A 21,490-nucleotide genomic window follows, 5' to 3' on the forward strand; every position below is an offset into this window, starting at 1 on the left:
CCAACTCCGAATCGATCCAAGCGCTGATGTAAACAATCGGACGCTAGCGGAAACACATAATCGATATTTGGGACGGCTTGATAATACGACATCTAACGGCGGTACCCACAAATAAATTTTATTCCCCGTTACCATCAAGTTGGGTTTGTGTATTTGCTACGCGAAGACAGTGTTGCCGGACAGCATCGGTTTTTTTTCGTGTTTTCGCTAGCCTCCGATTGTTTACATCAGCGCTTCGATCGATTCGGAGTTGGCCCCAAAGGAGTCTCACCCCTTTAAAGGTTTTGTAGTTAAAATCGTAAAAAGTGTAGAAATCAATCAATACTGTTAGCTTAATATAAAACATTTAACTGCAATACTGTTAGGTTTTACCAATAATCACTGTACTTCTAGTTAGACAGTAATAGTATTTAATGACTAAATGATATAAGATATAAGATGATAAGTATAACAGGCTCACATAGTTACATGGTTACCGCGAAGCATGCGAACGGAAACGGTGAAGCAAAACGAACGTCGAAAGAAAACAGAGCGCGAAGCCCCCCCTGTCGTCAAAGGCATGTTACTTAAATAATCAACAATCTTCTTCAAATTATTCAATGTGAATTCTCGTTTGTATCAATGAACGATCCAAAGTATACAAAATTGCCAACACAGACCTGTAATTGAAACACTTTTTAAATTATTTATTAAGCACTCTCAAAGGTACTGTAGTTAAAATCGTGAGAAATGTAAAACTCAATCAATATTGTTAACTTGATATAAAAAATTTAATACAATACAAGTAGTGGAAGCTCTTGGAGAGGATTAACTACACAGGGTGAGAGGCATTTAAATAATCCTTCGGCACTTAAGAGTAATCAGAAATCATCGGGTCCTATTTTTCAAGAGGAAACAAAGCTATAGATCTCAAAGGCTGTTACGCGCGCAGTTATTTAATCGAATCCATTTCCATTTCGATTCAGCAATGCAAATGAAGCTGCACACCATGTCGAATTGCCTCTGATCGCTATCGAAGCAATCGATTCGTTAATTTAATTTCATCTTGTCACTGTCTGACAATTGACAAGCTAGCAGTATCAGTTATTTGCCTTTTGTATTTAAAATTTTTCTGATCGATAAAGGACGTACCTTCTTGAAGAATTATGTTCACAAACCTCGTATCAATTGATATTTTCTGATAACGTGTCATTGTTTCAAAAATGAACTCTTAATCGATAAACGATACTAATCCAAAGTCCTAAAAAATTAGTTTCTTGTAAAACTAGAAATAGTCTAAATTTTTTTATTGAGAAATGTAGGGTACAAATTTTTCATTTTTTGTGTAATTATTGTACTTGAAAGTTTCATATCTCTATAGTATAAATATGAACAAAAGTTAAAACAATTATTATTTTATTTTTAATTGAATGGCACTCAAGAGTAAGAAAAAGAGATTTACAACGCTATAAACTATGAACTAAAAAACTCATGTATTGATTGAGTTTAAAGTGATTTAATTTTTGTATTTAAGAAACTAAGTACTAAACGTTTTATATAATAAAATTATTTAGTAAACATTTTATAAATATTTAGTGAATAGTTTATATAATATAATTATTTAGTGTTGTGATTGTACTACATATCAAAACGCTGCAATGTAGAAAACCTAAATAGGATATAAAATGCAAGTAAAATGCATATTTCTAAAAAAATTGAAAATACCTTGATGGATACAAGATTTAAAAATAAATTTTAAATTTCTATTAATTCGAATAACGGTTTATACTTAGCTAATACTAATGTAAATGAAATTTCTGTTGCAGAAGACGAGTTTGCACCAGATCAGTTCCAAACCCGACCGTTCATCATCGTCAAAGTAGGCAACTTAGGTAAATTGAAGTATCTGCAAATTAAACTGCTTATTCGAAAATTATCTTGTAATAAAACACCTCGTACTGGATAAAATTACATTTAATACAAAGCCTAATAGTACTTCTTATAATAATTGTTTTGAAATAGTAATTACTGTAGCTTTCACAAATCTGCAAATATATTAAATATAAACTTCTTGTTTTACACTTGAAATAATTAAAATAATTGTACTTTTCATTGCATGAGAATTTAAATAATTACATACCACTCTTGTATTGATATTTCGTATTGATATACTCTATTAAGTTCACATACAAATCTCTAACAGTTATATTTCATACTGATTATAAAATGGTGTTGTAAATTTGCGAAAGCAACCTCAAATATTTTAAAGATTCTTCTTAAGCAATGTTTCGGCACTTCCAAATATTGCATTTGAAATACTACTCTTAATTACTTCGTTTTGAACAAATATTTTTAATAAATTTTATTTTCACCCGAATGCAACCCAGTGGCAACAAAAGGAGGTTTACTACGTTATAGACTAAACAATTCATAGGTTGATTGAGTTTAAAGTAAGTTAAATTTAAATGAATTTAAATAAATTTCTACCCATATTATTTTCTTAAGAAATATTTTGGAAATATTTTTTCGTTCAATTGCTTTTTGTTCATTGTCGTGAAATTCGGTTTATTGTTGATATTAATATATAGAATGATAACAGTGTTGTCTGCAACAAAAACTTTTCCTAGGTACTATAATTATTTTCATATTCAAACCGACACGACTTCCGGTTTCTTATGCTGCCCCGGATGGACGCAGGCGACTCAATTAAGTTTTGGATGCAACAAACGTGAGTATTGACCAACGAAAAATAATTACGAAAGCTGTGTACACTTTTATAATATTTATTTGAACAAAACTCATTTAAAAAAGTCGAAATATTCTTTCAAAAAATGTAAAAAATTATTGATACAATGCGAATAGTATCACATTGCGTACGAATCACGAGAAATGTACCTCGTTTTACTGTACATTTATTCAGAACGTCGATGAATTGTTAAAATTAAAGTAGTTCACTTTGGTAACGGAATTAATGTATAAAGTGAATACTGCAATACCTTGTAGTTTACATACTGAATGGAATATTACATATTTTAAGTATTAAATATTATAACATCGGAAATTAGCTGAACAGAATTTCATACACAATGTATTAAGAAGTAGTACAATATTCCCAACTTAACAATATCGTAAATATGACCAGAGTCGATTTTACAATTTCTTTATGGTTCGTGTAAAATATTTATTGGCTCTCTATGTTATGTATTACTTAACCGATATCTGAACTTAATTGCCTTTCAGCTACCTGCCCAGCTCCCTGCTTAAACGGAGGAGTATGTACCTCACCTGGCAGGTGCACGTGTCCCAAAGGATTTACTGGCAACCAGTGCCAGACAGGTAATATCATACACGAATGCAAATTGATTCTAAATTATCAGTTCAAATATTAATCGACTATACATATACGTACATACATAGATACACTGCCAGCCAAAAGTTTCGGTACATCTACTGCAATTATGTTCCACATCCAAATACAAACTGTAGTCGTATGTTTTCCGCTACTGCAGTCGTATAAATTTCTTTGTTACAGTCTTATAACGTAACACATCGATTGAGGAGTCTAATATAAGGGGGAAGTATGCCACAACAGTAGCGTTATTAGATAGTAAGGTTTTTATGAAAAATAATGTCCCTTGTACATACGGATATATACAATATATAGGATGGTCCACACAACTTGCACACCTTAAATAACTTCTAAAGTATGCATTGTATGAAAAAATTTGTGTACCAAAGTTACATGGTTTGAAGGGATACATTATGTAGTGCATATCATTTTTTGTAGGTGGAGGCATGTCGGAGATTTGCAGAATAAACTTCGTTATTTTAAATGAAATGATATATTTTTTATGCCAAAATATTGAAGAGTGTTGAATTCTAAGTAAGAAAGTATTGACCTTTATTTGCTCTAAACCTAATAATGAACGAATAATTTCACCTCGTTTCTTAAAAATGTACTGTGCGTATTATAAAGTTAGAGATCGATGTCGATGGATATACGAGATATGTTTTGCAAGTGAAATTATTCGTTAATTATTAGACCTCTTAGACTAGACTCCTCAACTATGCTTCTTCGTCACGTCCATTTCAAAAATATGTCATAACTGAACTACTTGGTCTAAACCAGTGAATTTCGGACATAATATTCTCTGAAGCAGAGTTCGGCAGAATTTTATTCGAATATACACAGTGAAAAGCAGCAGTATCTAAGGGTGTCGTTCTGATCTTTAAACAGTTAATGAGATTAAATACTTGTTCGACAAATGTCGATTCATTCATAAAGAAGTATTATTTTATTATAAAAATTTAAACAAGAAAAAAGGACGAAATACTGTTTTTATCTTTTATTCGTTATTCGAAACTCTTTATCTAGATAATGAGTTTGCCCACCTCTGGTCTGACGGTATTTGTTCTAAATTCAGGTCTGCGAAAAGCCGCACAACTTATGGGATGACTCCCATAGCTTAAATCAAAAAATTATCTTATGTCGTTTTTAAATAAAGAAAAGTATCCGCTTCACTTGCGACACCTCTATGAAAACACTTAAATCCCAGATCAAGACCGTGTACTCGAAGTGAATGATTCAACTGGCAAGCAGTGCTCCCTCTGAAATCGTAAAATATCAGCGATCAATATATACGAGCTAGGAGCACGTCCTACTAGCCGGGATCGTTAGGCGTAATTAAATCGACGCAGCCCGATACGTGGCTCGATAGCATTGCGCGAATACCAAGCCGACTGGGCGTATTGTGGTGTCCAGCGGTGGACTGCTCTCGAAAGATTTACGAGCGTTTTCATTATGCTATGCGGACGTTCTAATTATGAGACCGAAGTGAGCTGCGTCGGGCGTGCCGGTTTCGATTCGACGAAAAAGAGCTTTAAGGGGTCATGCTCAGTCAGGAGGCCGAAAAAAGAGTGTTCTTTGGGAATTTTTTTCTCAAAAACTATAAGACCTTTTTCAAAAAATGCGTTTGCGTTTCAAAGATTGCAGTTTCTAGATTATAAGGTAGTTTGTTTATTTAAAAGTATTTATTAGTAAATAAATGGTCAGTGATCTTCCGGATGTCTCTTGACAAAAAGTGGTCTGCCGTGATCACTGTAACTTCGTAACGGTTCATCTGAAATTAAAAATTCAGTAAGAGTTATGTAATGGAAGAAGAAAAAGTGCTATTTTCATCTAAAAAATCACTCGTTTTTGGTCAATTAAAAAAAAAGTATGGAACGAACAAAAGAATCCTTCGTTCAACGACAAGGTTTTCTCATTTAAAGTAAGATGCAAAAGGCTTCATGTAAATCGACACAGTAGTTTTCGAGAAATATTGATCACCGATTTGAAAACCGTAGTTTCGAGAAAAACGCGTTTAAAGTTTCAAGTCAAGCTTACACTTATATAAAATGTTTATATTTTAACGCCTGTAACCCTGTCATTTTTAATTGGACTACCTTGAAACTTGCCCAGAATATACTCGAGATGTCGTACTTCAAGAAAATGTAGAAAGTGAAAAATCGATTTTTTGAAAATTTCTGACTGAGCATGACCCCTTAATGCAGGAAGTTTTGACACTCTTCAGGGATCTAACTTTCTGTGTTGCGGTGGGACGGTATATATAATGTTCTTTAACTAATAACATTATCTAGTAGAATTCGTGATTACGTAACTATACTGGTCAAAATAATTAGTAGATCGTATATTGCAATCGGCCTGTGTTCGTCAATAGGACGTACAATCTCTGAAAAGTCGAAACAAGTAGACTATTATATCCGGACCCTAGTCAAAGTGTATTAAAACCACATTTCTTTAAAAAATGACACTTTACATGTTTCCCATATCAATTTTTTAATTAATTTCCAGTGATAAAAATTATTTCGTTTTAAGTCGTTTAGTTTTTAATATAATGGTGCAAATGTGATATTACGTCTAAATCTTGCTTCGAGTCAAACAGTGTACAGTTCACCGCATAGAGGATTAATTGCAATGTTCAACATTTCTACATATCGAGACTTGTCTTGAGATCATTCAGTAGTTCAAACGTAGTGATTGTTTCTCGTTGAATTCTTACCAAACGGTTCGAAAGTTACATACAAGGTTTTAGCACTTTTGATTTGCTCTCCTCTAAAGTTCGAAAAGTGTGACTTAATACACTCTGGCTCAGGTGTCCAGATATACATATTGCAGTTGCTCTGTGTTCGTCAATACGATGTACAATCTCAAAAAAAGTTTTTTGTAAATATATAAGTAGGTCTTAGTAGTGTCTTATAGCATTTGTTTTGTTTCATTCGTTTGGTAGGTGCTCCAGAACCACCCACATTAGCGATCCTCCAATTCTATTGGGCAGTGTACATATAATACGTTTTTGAAATCTGAAACAGTATAGATTCACCATACGGATGAAACGATGAGAAATATTAGACCACTTTTTGTTTTTAACAGCTTACTTCATTTTTATTGAGCGTTACACCTTCCATGTTTTTATTCATAATTTTTTACTTTTTCTCTTGGTTTCTTTCTATCTTCCCGGCACTTCTGTAATTTTACTATTATTATGTTTAAAGAATAACGATAAGTCCAAAGTAAAAACTGGGATTGGAAATATCTATTAATCTTTTTAATTAAGTACCTCGAAAATGAATGAAGTTAGCACATTAACATATTCAATATAAGAATACCTTGGATCTTCGGGAGCAACGATATAGCCTAAATGAAAATTCTATCACATTATTGATCTTAACACCGCATATAAACAAACTGTTTCATCGCTTTAGAACATTTATATTTATATTTATAATATTTATTCACTTTGGAATATTCACTTTAGAATACTGTTTAATGCTTTGTAGTATTTAGTTTAAAGGTTAAAAATTGATCGATATAAATAGCAGATAAAACTGACAAACATACAACGTATCTGCAAAATTTTCAAGTTTGTTTAATAACAAAACATATAAGTAAAACATTTTCCTAAGCGCCAGTACGAGATTATACATACACCTTTATACACAGCATTTTAAAAATTTATTTACAAAGGATTATATTTCTTCTTGCAGTTGAAACGGAGTATTGTATGTACATATGTATATCTACAATGAAACTCCATCAAACTGTACAAAAGTACAATATTTCCGTCCTACATTATAATGCATTAAGATAAAAAGATTATTAGAATATATTACAACTGAAAGTTCTCCTGATTAAGAATACGAAAATTATTTAAACAGTCCATGAAACTGTTTTTCTCAATACTTTCTGCATTCCCGATCGACTTCTTTTATTAAACGAAGAAACGAGTTACTTTAAACGGCATCGGTGATCTCAGCCCCCCCCCTAAGAAACTGTTTTTCTCAATACTTTCTGCATTCCCGATCGACTTCTTTTATTAAAGGAAGAAACGAGTTACTTTAAACGGCATCGGTGATCTCAGCCCCCCCCCTCCTCCTCGCGCCATACTTCTCCCCGATAAAACACCAACTCAATAACTAATTTAAATTTCCATAATTTATTCATTGAAATCCTTGAGCTTACTTCGAGAAATTCGCCGGATCAACGGAAACGCAAGCTGTCCTAGAGTTTGCGCAATACTCCCCGGAAACCGAAGGATTTCACGATGGATCAGCCGCAGCTGCGACATTTCTGCAATTAATTTTCAACGAATTAACATAACTTGTCCCGCCAACGTTTCAGATATCGACGAGTGCGTGACGGAGAAGCCCTGCGATCAACTATGCAGAAACCTACTTGGGACCTACGAGTGTCACTGCAGGTCCGGTTTTCAGCTACAGAAAGACGGTCAATCCTGTCGAAAAAACGGTGAGTAAAAATTGAAACGTTTTAGTACAATAAAGTAAATGACTCTGTTCTCGAAATCGTGTAGAGGACGATGACTAATGATACCAACGAATACGTACAATATCGGCTCGTTTGAACACATTTCGCGTCGGTCACGTAAAAATACTTAGATCACGTAAAAGATTAGTTTTGTTTTCAGTCTTCGTGATTTAGGCGTATGAAGTTGTCACTTGTGAATGGACTAAAAGATAACAAAATTCAACATCGATACTTTAATAGTGAAATTTCTTCGCCGTATACATTCGAGTTTCGTACATGCTAATGGACATGCAAGAATGCATATACTCGCTTGCTAGTGTTTTTTATTAGATTTTATTACATATAGTTATAATATTTTTACGAACATCTCGGCCTTAACCCTTAAATGTATGATTTTCTCAAACATAATAAAACATTTGAAATTGCTGATTTATGTGCCATAAAATTGTAGAAAGATTATGAAAAGTATCCATTTCATTCTTTTGCATTGTTTTATTTGAAAAAAGTGTTTGTTCTCAAATGGCTGTAATACATGTAGAACATACATAAACAAATCGCAAAACTAAATTGTCGTGAAAATTTCTGAAACACTTATTATTTTTGTTTAGACATAGTGTAACTCTATACTTTTTGTATTTTGCATGTGTAAAGCCATTATATATGTGGGTAATTTACATATTTCTGAATCTTCGATTCCAGGCTAATGTCCAGTGTGGTCGTGCTTCTTTTGGTGTGAGAATCTATTTGTAGATAGACGCCAACGTTTAAAATATTTTTGCATACAGCCAATAATGTACCAGTAATTGAGGTGGTCACGTTAGGTGAATTACCTTGTATATTCATTCAAGTAGCCAAGCAGTAAGTGTTTATGTGTTTACTATTCTACATTAAGAAATATAGGTAATTTTCCAATTGGCAACACTATGCATTTAAGGGTTAAATTCAATAGCAACATATCAATATTAAATACAATTGCTCATTATAACAACTATCCTGTAAGTGTGAAACGTTTATATAATGAACTATCCGCAGTGCTTGTAACAGCCGCGTTTTACTTGATTTCATTTAAAGTTGACACATTAGAGATGTATAATTGACTCGTAGTACTCTGCAGAGCTGGAAACATGGCATACAGAAATACTGTGAAAGGAATGTTGGTCCAATTGTTTATACTCAAGAATTGAGTATTTTTTATATATAACAATTTCTCTAAAGAGTAATTTTAAATGGTATGTTACGTATGAAGAATTTACTCGCATACCTCTCGCTCTAATAGTCTGAGCTCCCAACCGGCAAAGGAAAACGCCCTTACGTTTTCGTTATCTCTCAACTAAGCGAGGGAGTTAAACCCGTTCCCACGGCGTGGTAACCAAAAAACTAGAAAGCATGACGCAACCTCAACCGTCAAAGATTTCCGTATATGGAAATTTTATAGCATCCCCACCAATTTCTAGGCTTATATAAACCCGTTGATTTCAACCCTCGGGGGATTAAAATTGTACCATCGCCTTTAGAGTAACGTCGCGTCACGTTCTTGTGAATTGGTCATTACGTCAGTGAGATCGGGCTAAAGTTCCCTTTCGAATCCAGTTAACCTTGTAGTAAACCGCGATCACTTTATTTGTATTTCAGCTAGAATTAGTACTTGGCATTATTCCGTAAAATCTACTCGCAACCCCCGCATCGCCAGTACGTTAACACCGAGCACATATTTATTTCGGTAACTGTTATTATTTTCTTATTACTTACTACTACGCGACAATACTGCACAACACATTTGTAACTAAAGACTGATCAGTTAATATACGGTTATTTTATGAATCTGTGTAGTTCATTTTGAACGCATAACACGATTCAGAAATCCGTAGTATTATCGATATATTAGTTTCCTCTAGTTTAGATTTAGATATATTTTTTCCATACTAATATAACTTTACCGCTCGAGTTGTATTAATTATAAACTCAAATGTTATGTAAACTCGTATGTTATAGTCCTGAAAATATAAAATGTTTCATTAACATGTTCAGAAACACGCTACTCTTTACGTTTACCGCGCGCGCAGTTACTTCTATTTCAAAACTTCGCATACGATGTGCCACGTCTTCCCGACGTTCAGCGATCTTAAATTTTGCACAAATTATTTTTTCGTGAAATGGAACAAATTTAGGGGGCAGCGTGAAAAAAAGTTATGGTCGAAAAATAAGATCCACCATATTGCACACATTAGTACGTATTGTTAATGCTCGGACCTCTTCCCCTCACGCCGTTCTTTTACTAGGCTCGGCGAGAATCGAATTCTCGCCACGTGCCGTAGGTATTCCATCGTTCCCCGGATGATCCCCTTGATCGGCAGAATTGTAATGGAAAACATATGGCAACAGCGTAACAAAACTCTCGATACGATCCGGCACTATTCCTTTCGTGTTGCGAGGTTACATTTACCGACTTGCTGACATATGGCATAAGCGCCCCTAGCGGAGAATCCTTGAATTATACCACTGCATATTCCTGAGTCTAGACCCGTCGAATCGTAAATACCAACATGTGCCTTCCTGAAGTGATAAAATGACAAAAATCGCATTTCTACGTTAGTGTAATAGCGGTGTGCAGGGTGGTCTGGCCTGCTTTTGACGAGAAAACAAGTAAATCGTGTGATATTTGACATAATATAACTTGAGCAGCCATCTTGTATGTTTACAGCGGTATCTGTCTCAATCGCACACTCTCTGAAATTCCAATTCTTTCAACGAATGGTGTTTATTGATGTTTATATGGACCAGACCATCCTGTAGTGAAGTCTACCCGTGAGTTCTATACCCGCGAAAACTTTATTTGTGCAATTATCGAGGCGTATTTTGCTATTTACGAAATCGATTGTCTCACTCGTAGATCGCGTATACATACATGGTTCCCGTTACTTGTGTGAGTGCTGGACACAGCTTACGGCCCACGGAGTCTCCCCCTTTAAGCATAAGGTTTATAAATGGTAGATGCGATGCAAAATGTGTTAAGTTTTAAATGCTACTCGACGTATACATACATGGTTCCCGTTACTTGTGTGAGCGCTGGACTCAGCTTACGACCCACGGAGTCTCCCCCCTTAAGCATAAGGTTTATAAATGGTAGATGCGATGCAAAATGTGTTAAGTTTTAAATGCTACTCGCGTAAACCCATACATTGCAATGCCAACGAACAGCTTTTTGAATGGCTACCAGTTTTCGAGGTCGTGGTCGCGATCTTTCTTCTCAACTTTCAGAGACTTGGTACGCCCACAGTATTTTCGCGGGACAAGCAAACAATGTTTTTCTGTGATTGTTGCCGCTGTTCTTGAGCTCCTACGCGATTTACGTAGGATTCGTTGGTATAGTTGAGAGAAGTTGATTGAAGGATTTTAGGATGTATACCTAATGGCGGACATTCGATCCAATTTTCTGTAACGTTTCTATGAGTTAAATTGTTCTAATCACATTATTATTCAAACAATTAAACACGTGTTAAATTTTTTAACGATTCGAGAATTTTAAATATAGTAAACGCTAGAAGTCATATATTTGTATTTTATGCTACTCATCAGTTGTCTGCATTATATTTGTCGCTAGTGTGATATTCTTGAGGTTAAAATGTAAATTTTATTTTCACTTTTTCGACTCTTTGTACAGAATCCTCTTTTCTTTTATACCGCAACAATTGGGTACAAAATTAAGTCAAAGCGAAATATATGAACAACTTAACATGCTATCGACTAAAAAAAAATATTTCGTTGTTACATAAAATCTTTATGTCTTTACAACCATTATCAATTTAATGTAAATTTTAAGTATGACTAATTGGATGGTTTGCTTTGTTCATGAACAAATGTTCGTTTGCTTCCACGATTACGTGTGTATTTTTCTCAGATACCGATGACATCGCGTTCGAGGCCCGGGACCTGGAGGATGATTTCCATGAAGTGACGACAACAAAGCGTCCGTCAGTTTCCTCGCACGGTTCGTAGATAGAATTTGGTCTGTCTTCGGTTTGTTTCACGTATTTCGTAAATGCGAAGGCATCGCAAGAAACACACCGTGCTCCGTTCTCACACGGCGATATCAAACAGTTCCCCCTTTACAGATACGGAGAACGAGGTGGCTGACAATGACCTCGATCAGGACTACGAGATTATACTGAAAAGGCTCACCAAGCTTGAAAAGGTACGCCGGACAAAGGCTCTCTGTACATGTTATTTGACTTGTAAAGAAGAGATACGTACGTATACTTTGAGCGCCGCTAGAAACACGAATAATGGGGTATTTGAAAATTATTTCTTTCCTTTCTGTTATTTTAAATCGTAAGTTCGTTGTATCGTATTGATTTAGTTTCCATTGAATAAGGTAAATAATACACTGAAAGTTATTAATACTGTAAAAATTTTAGTATTTTTACATATTAAGTAATAAGTAAACACCTGTTCATAAGTATGATAACACCTGGCGTGGATACAAAAAGAAATGTGATGTTTTGTAAAAATTATATATTTTGGGCCACATTTATTATTTTGTATTAGCATATGGGTTGACCCATCGAACTCCAAGATCCCGTAAAAATTATTTACTTGCTAATTATTAATGTGTTAATATTTATGAACTGGAGTATATATGTGCAGTAAAATTTATTAAAATCTCAAAATCTAAATGTGTAATATTTGATATTTTAGAATTGAATTCCTAGATTCCTATAATAGTTTATGTATCTCGAAGGAACAGCATACCCAGATAGTACACAGCCGACTTAAAGACAGCTTAATGACGTCTGTTCCAGATGTTCCAGACGTCTTGAATAGCTTGTGAAAAGTATTATCGAATCTAAATCAGGTTAAATACAGCTCTTTAAAACACGCTATTCGGGCATATTTAATATGGTTATCGATACTGATTAATTACAATATAAATTTATCCAAGTAAAGGGTTATCAAAGTAAAATCGAACTTAATAAAAATTCACTTCTATTCACTGTATATATGTATTTAAAATTTGATTACAGTTGATTTTACTTTTAATATTATTACATACCATACATGGTAAAATATATCATTCACCGTGTATTTACAAATATTGCAGAGATATATTTATACAATACTTATATTATATTACTTATTTGTTATACAGGCACATTTTAATACATATATATATATATATATACGTGTGTGTGTGTACAGTATGGAGCACTAACTATTACCACCTCAGATATTTTCGAAACTAAAAGGTTCACAGAAATGTTTGTGTAACTAAAATTGCACAGTACGAAGAGAGCCATCAAATGGCACAAATAGTTTTTTTACAGGCGGAGGTAGTTTGAATATTTCAAGGTCACCTCCATTTTTTTAAATGGATCGGTATGTTTTTGTTTTTGTAGAATCATAGGGGAGCTTAAAAAGAGTTGACCGACCTATTACATAAGATCATAGTAGGTGTTCAATGCAACACTGGATTCTTTTTATGACTGGTTGACGTGCAAGTCTTATAACGTCAACACTTATTGATGCACAGGCTGCAATAATTCGCTGTTGCATGTCTTGAAGTGTAGGTGGTAACTCTTTGCACACTTTATATTTCGATGTTCTCCATAGAAAGAAATCTAGGTGTCACGCCAGATGAATGAGCTGGCCACGATATTGGACCGCCGCGCCGCGTCCAATCCAACGATTTTGAAATTTTTCATCGAGTTCCCTTCGCGAAATCAATGAATAATGTGCTGGGCATCCATCTTGTTGATACCACATGGTGTGTCGTGTATGTTACAAATATTATATTAAACTTGACTGCGATCGCTTTCGAGGTTCTGTGGTAAGTGCTGTGTCTCTTGACACAGTCCTCTTGTCAGAGAGTCCATCGACTCTCCCCACTCTGTGGCCAGATGCTTTATTTAAAGTTTTTTATCACACGTGTCTCCGTGACGGCCGGCAACCGAGTGTCGGGCCCTTCGCCGTCACGCAGCACCCTCCGGGTTGTAGGTTCCTTCAAGGATTGGTACACCGAGGAGCAAACTCGGCTTCCACTAGGGGAAAAAGTAACGTAACGACAGGGCCTCCTACCATTTGGTATTTAGAATTACTGAAATGTATGCCAAATTAACATTCGAGTTAAGATTTATTTCACTACATGGAATAAATTTTCCAAGTGGTAGAAGACTTTTCTTCCAACGCCGCTTTTTCCCACAGTGGAAGCCGGGTTTGCTCATGGGTGTACACCGACGAGCAAACTCGGCTTCCGCTAGGGGAAAAAGTGAAGTTGGCGAAGGGCCTACTACCATTTAGTTTTGGGAGTTGCTGAAATTTATACTAAATTAACATTCGGTTTAACATTTATTTCAGTACTTGAAATAAATTTTCCAGGTGGTAGAAGACTTTTCTTCGACGCCGTTTTTTCCCACAGTGGAAGCCGAGTTTGGTCGTCAGTGTACACGCAGGCGATACCTCCTCACAGCCGTAGGAGAATCCCCCAGCAACAGCGGCATTAAAAAGAGAGGGAAGCATTTCCAATTATTGTTTTCCCTCTTTAGTGCCGACTTCATCCCTACCATAAGACCGCGCAGTCTATTATACACACATCTCTATGATCTACACCGGTGATGGGCAAAACAGCGCCCGCCAAACTCACTGGCGGACAACGCCAGTGCGTGTATCTATCACTCACTTCATACCACGGTCGTATACACAGGTCCGAAAGTCCCGTTGTGGGGGTGATCCCTTAAGGAAGACCGAAAGTTTCATGAATCTTCCGCTAGCCACACAGCGCTGCAATCGTTGTGTACGTACGCTCGCAAGCAAACTCGGCTTCCGCTGGGGGAAAAAGTGGCGTAAGAAAACGGTAGTATCACTTGGCAAAATTTATTTCAAGTACTGAAATATATGTTAAACGGAATGTTAATTTGGCATAAATTTCAGTAATCCCCGATACCAAGTGGTAAAAAACCCTTCCCGTAGTCCTAGGTCCATGACTGGATCGAAAGACTGTAGTGCCCTCGCTTCGTGGCAAAGTTCGAAAGTACACTTTGTTTCTTTAAGGGATCACTCCCACCACGGAAGTTTCCGGACCTGTATATACGACCGTGCTTCATACACAAATATATCGTGACGTTTCTTGCCTCGTAACCCCTCCACAGAAGCCCGCGCTGCCCGCCACTTGCCCGTACAGGTAACGTGCCCGAGTGGGCGCGGTTGCCCATCACTAGTCTACACTGACGTCTTAAAGGCGCTTTTAGACGTCGTAAAGACGTATTTATTACTAATCAGGACATTCAGTTGTCCAGACCTAAAATAGCTGTAAAATGGATGTCTTCAAGACGTCATATGCTATCTGGGTATGCAATAACTGTTTTATAATTACTATGCAAAGCATTATTATTTTTACAGTTTAATTGGTCAAGTATCGATAAAATGTTTATTTTCCCTTTTTAGCTATTTGCAAAGGGAAAAAAAAGAGACACCGAGACCACCGAAATGAGTGTTAAAGTTGCGTCTGTCATGGATAACATTAATGAAATGAAAAGGACTGTAGAAAATGTAGTAAGTACCCAATATATTAAATGTATACAAAAGTAATGACCACTTTTCGATCGAAAATATCTATTGATATCGTTTTATTGCTATAGCGTCTGTTACTTGAAACATCCTGATAGCCAGTTGTGTACAAAACCATAGCCATCTATTTCCGCATTTGTCTTGGTTTTTGTAGGCAACGCTAGCTAGCAAAATGGTAAAGCAAATTAGTAGAAAGTCTTGCAACATGATTTATGTGAAATTGAGGGCAAAACCGGTACAAGGGTTGCGCAGTTTCAGCCATTTAAATTTTATATGGACGTGCATATATTCGGGAACTCAAGCAACTATAGGCGGCAGCACGATCCCACTGTCATGGCGGCTGTTGAAAGTATAAACATTTGTTATACAGACTCCTCTCGTTTATCGTCCTGAACTCGGATCCGTGCCGGGACAATAATCATATGGGGAAAAATGCTTCAGACCCTCATAAATTCGTTGTTTGCCCGAAGCCCGTGCCTCGGCAACAAAAGCAAAGGGGCAACAGAGTATGAGCTTGACAGGATCCGCGCCTCCCTCCCCCCTACGTTGTGGGGATAACGCTTGGACAATAATCGTGTAGACTGTAGAACAAACCAGACGATAATCGAGAGGAGTCTGCACTATAAGAAAATAAATATAATTGTATATTTTATAGTGCAATTAAGAATGAAATTAAGTATTCGTGACATAATTGATTATTATTGATTTTTTTACGGGAATAAATAATTTTTACGATACTTTTATTATTAATATAATTAATTTTCTACTAAATTTCAATTTCATTTACAATTTTTCAATTTATACAATTCTTATGAAACAAACTTATATTGTATACATTATTAGTGAATAGTTTGAAATCTTTAAATATTACAAGAAATACAAAAATTAAGAAAAAAATGTAATTACATGTTCATCTATAATTTCAAATCAATAAGAATATTAGATTTCACACTTATGACTAGACTGCGGATGTTTATACATTCATAGCACTTCTTAACTGGGAAAATATAATAAAATAAAGGTATCAATAAAGTTTAATAGTACAGCCAAATTAATTGTAAAGCTAATAGTACAGAATCCAAAGTCCACTTGGTTTTAATTTTTAAGTATTAGTATGTGAAGTTGTGAATTTGGATAAATTGCCGCAGTCTACCTATAACTACAGGTATTCTGCTTCTTCCTTCTTTCCTCTGATTATTCCTCTGAAAATCTCACGGTATTTCGGTTGAATCGTGTGGGAGTGCATGGAACACGTATTCACGGTTGTCGTCAATGAAACAAAATTCACATAATACAATTCATTAGTATAAAACAATTATACAAGTTAATATGAAAAATATTCACAATTTTATAAAAACATAAAAAGTAATTGATTCATACCTTGAAATTATACAAGTGTTCAAATATTACATACATATACATACATATACATATAGTATATATACCATACAGTTATATACATATGACGAATGATGTACTGTATATACATATACAAGGGTATTAAAAAAACCATTCAATATTTATATGATACATAGGACACACTGTACTGAGTAAAAAGACCTTAGTAAACACAGGTCGAAGGGTCAACCGTTTTGGAGATATAAATATTTTTGTTCAAAATAATCCCTTACCACAACAACTGGTTACACTGGGCACACTTTTACTCGATGGAAACAAGATTGCGCCATGCGCTTGCGTGATCACAACTAGGGATGAATCGATACAAGTACATAAGAGTACATTACTCGATACTTTTGTTTTTCGATACCGAGTACTTTTGATATCGATGCGTACGGTTGCGATACCAAGTAGGTATCGAAAAAAAGTACTCGTATCGAATGGAGCGAGTATCGACCCATCAACATTTGATATTGTAATTACTTTCAACGCAAAAGAATGTTGTTTATATTAATAATTAAGCAGTGTGTATTTGAATATTTTCAATATTATAATAATATAGGTATATATGGTTAGGTGTAAAAATTTAAATAAATATTTAAAGTACAGTATTGTATTTTATTTTCTCTTAAGCTATAAACAACTTTTGCGTTGGGTATCAAGGTTAGGAAAATATAATTCGATACTTTTGTTTCGATACCGAGTAAGTATCGATACCTTCATGCAATACTAGCAATGAGTAAAAGTACCAATGTCTTGGCGGTATCGATTCAACCCTAATCACAACCAATCACCAGTGTGGCTCAACGTACCGCGTAAGTGTGTTCTCCGCTCCCCGGAATTGTTTCACCCAGCTTACTTACGCTTTGTCCCTTTATTCCTATTTCTTATGTCCATGATCATGATCTACCCCAGTGATGGCCAACCTTCTACATGCACCAATTTTTTCACATGCGAGTTCAGATGCGCCATACCACTCAAGCACCTTTTCTACCTTCTTACGTTCATGGTTGGGGTTGGAAAATAGGGATAGGGGTAGGATCTACTTCGCTTAAGGGAGGAAGTTTTATGATGAAATGCGCCATACGTTGACCACCCCTGATCTACCCCAATGTGTCACAAATAAACTGCAAGAATTGCTGCCAACTTGCGCGAAAGTTGTTTATAAGCAAATCTTGCGTCAAACTTGTAGCCACAACCTTATGACAAGCATTGGACAAAATTTGGCTTTGCAGGTTTGGCGGACTGGACAATTTTCCTTACCTTCCATTATTTTGGTAATAATTGAATTTTCTGTCGCCAAAAACGGCAATAAAACGATAATACTATTTTAAATACGACGGTCACTACTTTCGTTTACATCGAGTGTTTCGTTGGTGATATTTGCCTAAATAATGCTATATTGTTGATTTAAAAGTATATATAATTGTTACCAGAAATTAATGCAACAAGAAATATACGAGATGAGGAATAAATTACGGGAATATGAATTGGAAACCAGAAAGATGCAACACTTGACAAACAGAGTGATAGAATTGGAAAATCGTTTGAGACTACGTTGCAGAACTGCGATGCCAATAAACAGTGGCACGTTACATTTTTAACATCGTTGTAAGAAATATGAATATCAAAAATATTGTGCATTGCCCATAGATGTAATATTTATATAAGAAAATTTCTATGTTAACACTGTCACTGCCATTTATGTAGCTTTTGTAATGTGTTGAATCTATCATACAAGTGTAACTCAAATAATCTTTGTGATTATTTGTACCCAGTTTATAATAAAACAACAAAAGAATATGTATTATTCCTGTTCATATATATTTGTCCAGCAAAATAAAGAGTTTCATTTGTTTTTAAGTAATACTAATCACATTGTTCTTTGTTGGTAAGTGTAAAAATGAAGATAAAGAATTTTATTGTAACAGAATTTGTTTGCACTTTATTACATACATGGTCAAAAGAGAAGGCATCAAATAGTGCTATCAGTGTCATATAAAAATTATTTTTGCTTAGCTGCTTTCTTTTGTCTCCTAGTTAACCTTTTGTTTGATTTTGTAGTTGCTTTCTGTGATTTTGCTCTACCCTTCTTTTGTTTGGCAATCTTTCTGCTGTTCATCCATACTGGATAATTTCCATATTGATCAAGCATTGTTTTCTTGTCATAGATCCTACCACCATCTACATCCATGTTTGTGTTATTTGTCTTTGCAGTTTCTTTTAGTGCTTTTGCATCCACAACTATAAAAAAATTGAAACAGGTTAGTTAAAAGTATAAAACATAACAATAATACATTGTAAAAAAATTCGCCTCACCAGTGACAATTTCTGATATGTCCTTCATTTCATTATCGTGTGATCCATTCTCTGTGAGACCTAATGTTTTCTTTAACCTTACTAATTCTTTTTCTCCATAACGTTCCCTTTTAACTGCTCTGCACTTCCTCCTCCATTTGCTGCGCAGTGATTTTGCCATTTTACTGTTTTGTATCTAAAAACAACGCAAATATAAAGTAACAACTATATTTACTACAAGTGACATAAACCTTTTTTCGTAATAAAAAAATAATTTTGTACTATTAACCGGAAAATTAAGACTAGTATTGGAAATTGAATTGTCATACACTTGATGAATTATATAGTGAAAAAATATTTGAAGTAATTTAATATATTTTAATGTGGACCATAACTTTAAACGATTATGAACTTTAAGAATCAGAAATTGTAAATTCATTAACAGACTTAAACAGAAACAAATTATTACCTTAACTTATACTTATTTAAGTACTTTATTCTCTTCAGAAATTCTTTAAAATACTGTATTAATTAAACAAAAATATGAAAGATCACGTGTTGTGTAAACGTTACTGACAATATGAAACCTAACCTTACACTTGTTTGTATCGTCGACTTCCGTTTAACCTGATTGGTGGTGCTATCTAGACTAGAACTACGATAATCAATATTTCTTCATTACACTTGCATCTAGTCGGTATTAAAGAGTAATAACAAAAAATATTATGTACAGTCACATACGAGATATATTAACACAGACGAGATATAAGAATAGACCTAACATGCAATGTAATTTTCTATCCCATGCTTCGAGGGTGTCAGAAGCCCCCTTACCATTTCAGTGTCAATACCCAACGTTACCGATTCAGTGTGAAAATATATTACCACGCTCTTGTGGTCAGAAGTATTATGTGTGATAAATATGTGTCAGTGACTTCAGCGCGGTAAGGTAGCAGAGCTAGAGAGCTTAGTACAATGATGGGCAACCGAGCCCGCTCGGGCATGTTGCCCGCACGGACAAGTGGCGGGCAGCCGCGGGTTCTTGTGAAGGGGACGCGAGACAGGAAACATAACGACATATTTGCGTATTGGTATTCCTTGACCCTTCTCCACATTTTAATCTAAACTAACGTATCACTACCGACGAGGTATAGGATAGACCTATCATCTTATGGGACTTTGTGTCTCATGTTCTAAACTACCGATAGTGTAAAAAGTCAGGGATTTTCTGCTGTCCTCTACGTTATAAAAACGGTGAATTTGTGAACTACGTTAAATCCATTCGAGCGCAACTAGTTTAACTTCTACAGTGTTGTCGAGTCTAAAGTACAATATTGTCAGATTATGAGTGTTCGGTACATCGGAAAATCATCGAAGGGCCCATGGTTGTGAACGGATTCCCTTCCGTCCGTTCACTGTAAAGTAGACGTATTAGAAAGGAGTCTTGGGTTTCAGTCCCGACGGACCTATTGGTTTTTTTTTCGCGTACAAAAAAGTTATTCCGCTTAATATTGTTTTTATGAATATGTATATATATTATTATGTACATTTGAGTAAATTATTTTATTGTTCCACTGTTATTACAACAGTTTAACAGTGACAACGAACGCATGTATATTTTCAAATATCGGACTGACAGTATATTTTTATTCTATATTATTACACATAAGTGAGTAATACGTATCAAAAACGTAATCGAAACACAGATTTTTATTACACCACAAACATCGCATAAAAGATATTTCGTTATATTGACATTTGTAATAATTATGGATGTTGCGGGGAAATCTATTGACATTATGGAACATGTAACGAAATATCACTGTAACACTTAAAAAAGTTTTAAAGTTCCATTTATATCATTGTCCTGTGAAAATGTTCATACTTCCAGCAGCATTCATATTCCAATCAAAGAATTTACAGAATAAGGAAAAGGAATCTAAAATAATTTTGAGTAGTTCCATACATCTTTATCTTGAATAATGTTCTAAAACGTTCAAAGTACTAGAAATTTTTACACTTTGAATCTCATATCGATTTCTAAAATAATCCTAGTTCGATGTAATATAGAACGTGGTTTTATGAGATAGATTCGAAGTTCGCAGCCATTAGCTCGATATTGTCTTCAGTTTACAGTACTTTACCGATGACAATACCGATTGCCCAGGCCTCACCACGAGGAGGTTGCTGCGAGTGGAGGCCCAAGGCAGGTAGATGGAATCACAAGTTCCGCATCTACCGACCTTTCACAATAAACCTTATAAATAATTTAAATCTTAACTATGTAATACTATCGGTACTAAAATCCCTCGGCGGATAACTTCTTTCTTGAGCCTAAACCTATAAAAAACTAAGGTACCTCGTCGATTGTCTTCGTCCTTCAGCTTAGAACTAATATTATCTTAATATTCTAATTAATACGAATTAATG

At 35.0% G+C, this 21,490-nt stretch overlaps 2 protein-coding genes across 2 annotated transcripts in view; one reads left to right on the forward strand and one right to left on the reverse strand.

Annotated features, from left to right (window-relative positions):
* Positions 1-18,366, forward strand: part of LOC107188766 — a 41,751-nt gene extending 23,385 nt beyond the window's left edge. The window contains exons 2-9 of the mRNA XM_015577120.1: positions 1,806-1,871; positions 2,607-2,707; positions 3,220-3,315; positions 7,661-7,786; positions 11,703-11,792; positions 11,917-11,996; positions 15,242-15,349; positions 18,199-18,366. Of these exons, the coding sequence (XP_015432606.1) occupies positions 1,806-1,871; positions 2,607-2,707; positions 3,220-3,315; positions 7,661-7,786; positions 11,703-11,792; positions 11,917-11,996; positions 15,242-15,349; positions 18,199-18,366 (835 nt within the window). The remainder of the gene's footprint in view (positions 1-1,805; positions 1,872-2,606; positions 2,708-3,219; positions 3,316-7,660; positions 7,787-11,702; positions 11,793-11,916; positions 11,997-15,241; positions 15,350-18,198) is intronic.
* Positions 18,367-18,655: 289 nt separating this feature from the next.
* Positions 18,656-19,641, reverse strand: LOC107188783 (protein LLP homolog). Its single transcript, XM_015577140.1, has 3 exons — positions 19,530-19,641; positions 19,082-19,256; positions 18,656-19,006 (listed from the first exon to the last, which is right to left on the reverse strand). The coding sequence occupies exons 2-3, from the start codon at positions 19,239-19,241 to the stop codon at positions 18,768-18,770; spliced, it is 399 nt and encodes a 132-aa protein (XP_015432626.1). The 5' UTR covers positions 19,242-19,256; positions 19,530-19,641; the 3' UTR covers positions 18,656-18,767.
* Positions 19,642-21,490: the final 1,849 nt, after the last annotated feature.

This window comes from Dufourea novaeangliae, unplaced genomic scaffold, assembly GCF_001272555.1.
Source record: "Dufourea novaeangliae isolate 0120121106 unplaced genomic scaffold, ASM127255v1 scaffold108, whole genome shotgun sequence".
In the NCBI taxonomy this organism is placed as follows: Eukaryota; Metazoa; Arthropoda; class Insecta; order Hymenoptera; family Halictidae; genus Dufourea; species Dufourea novaeangliae.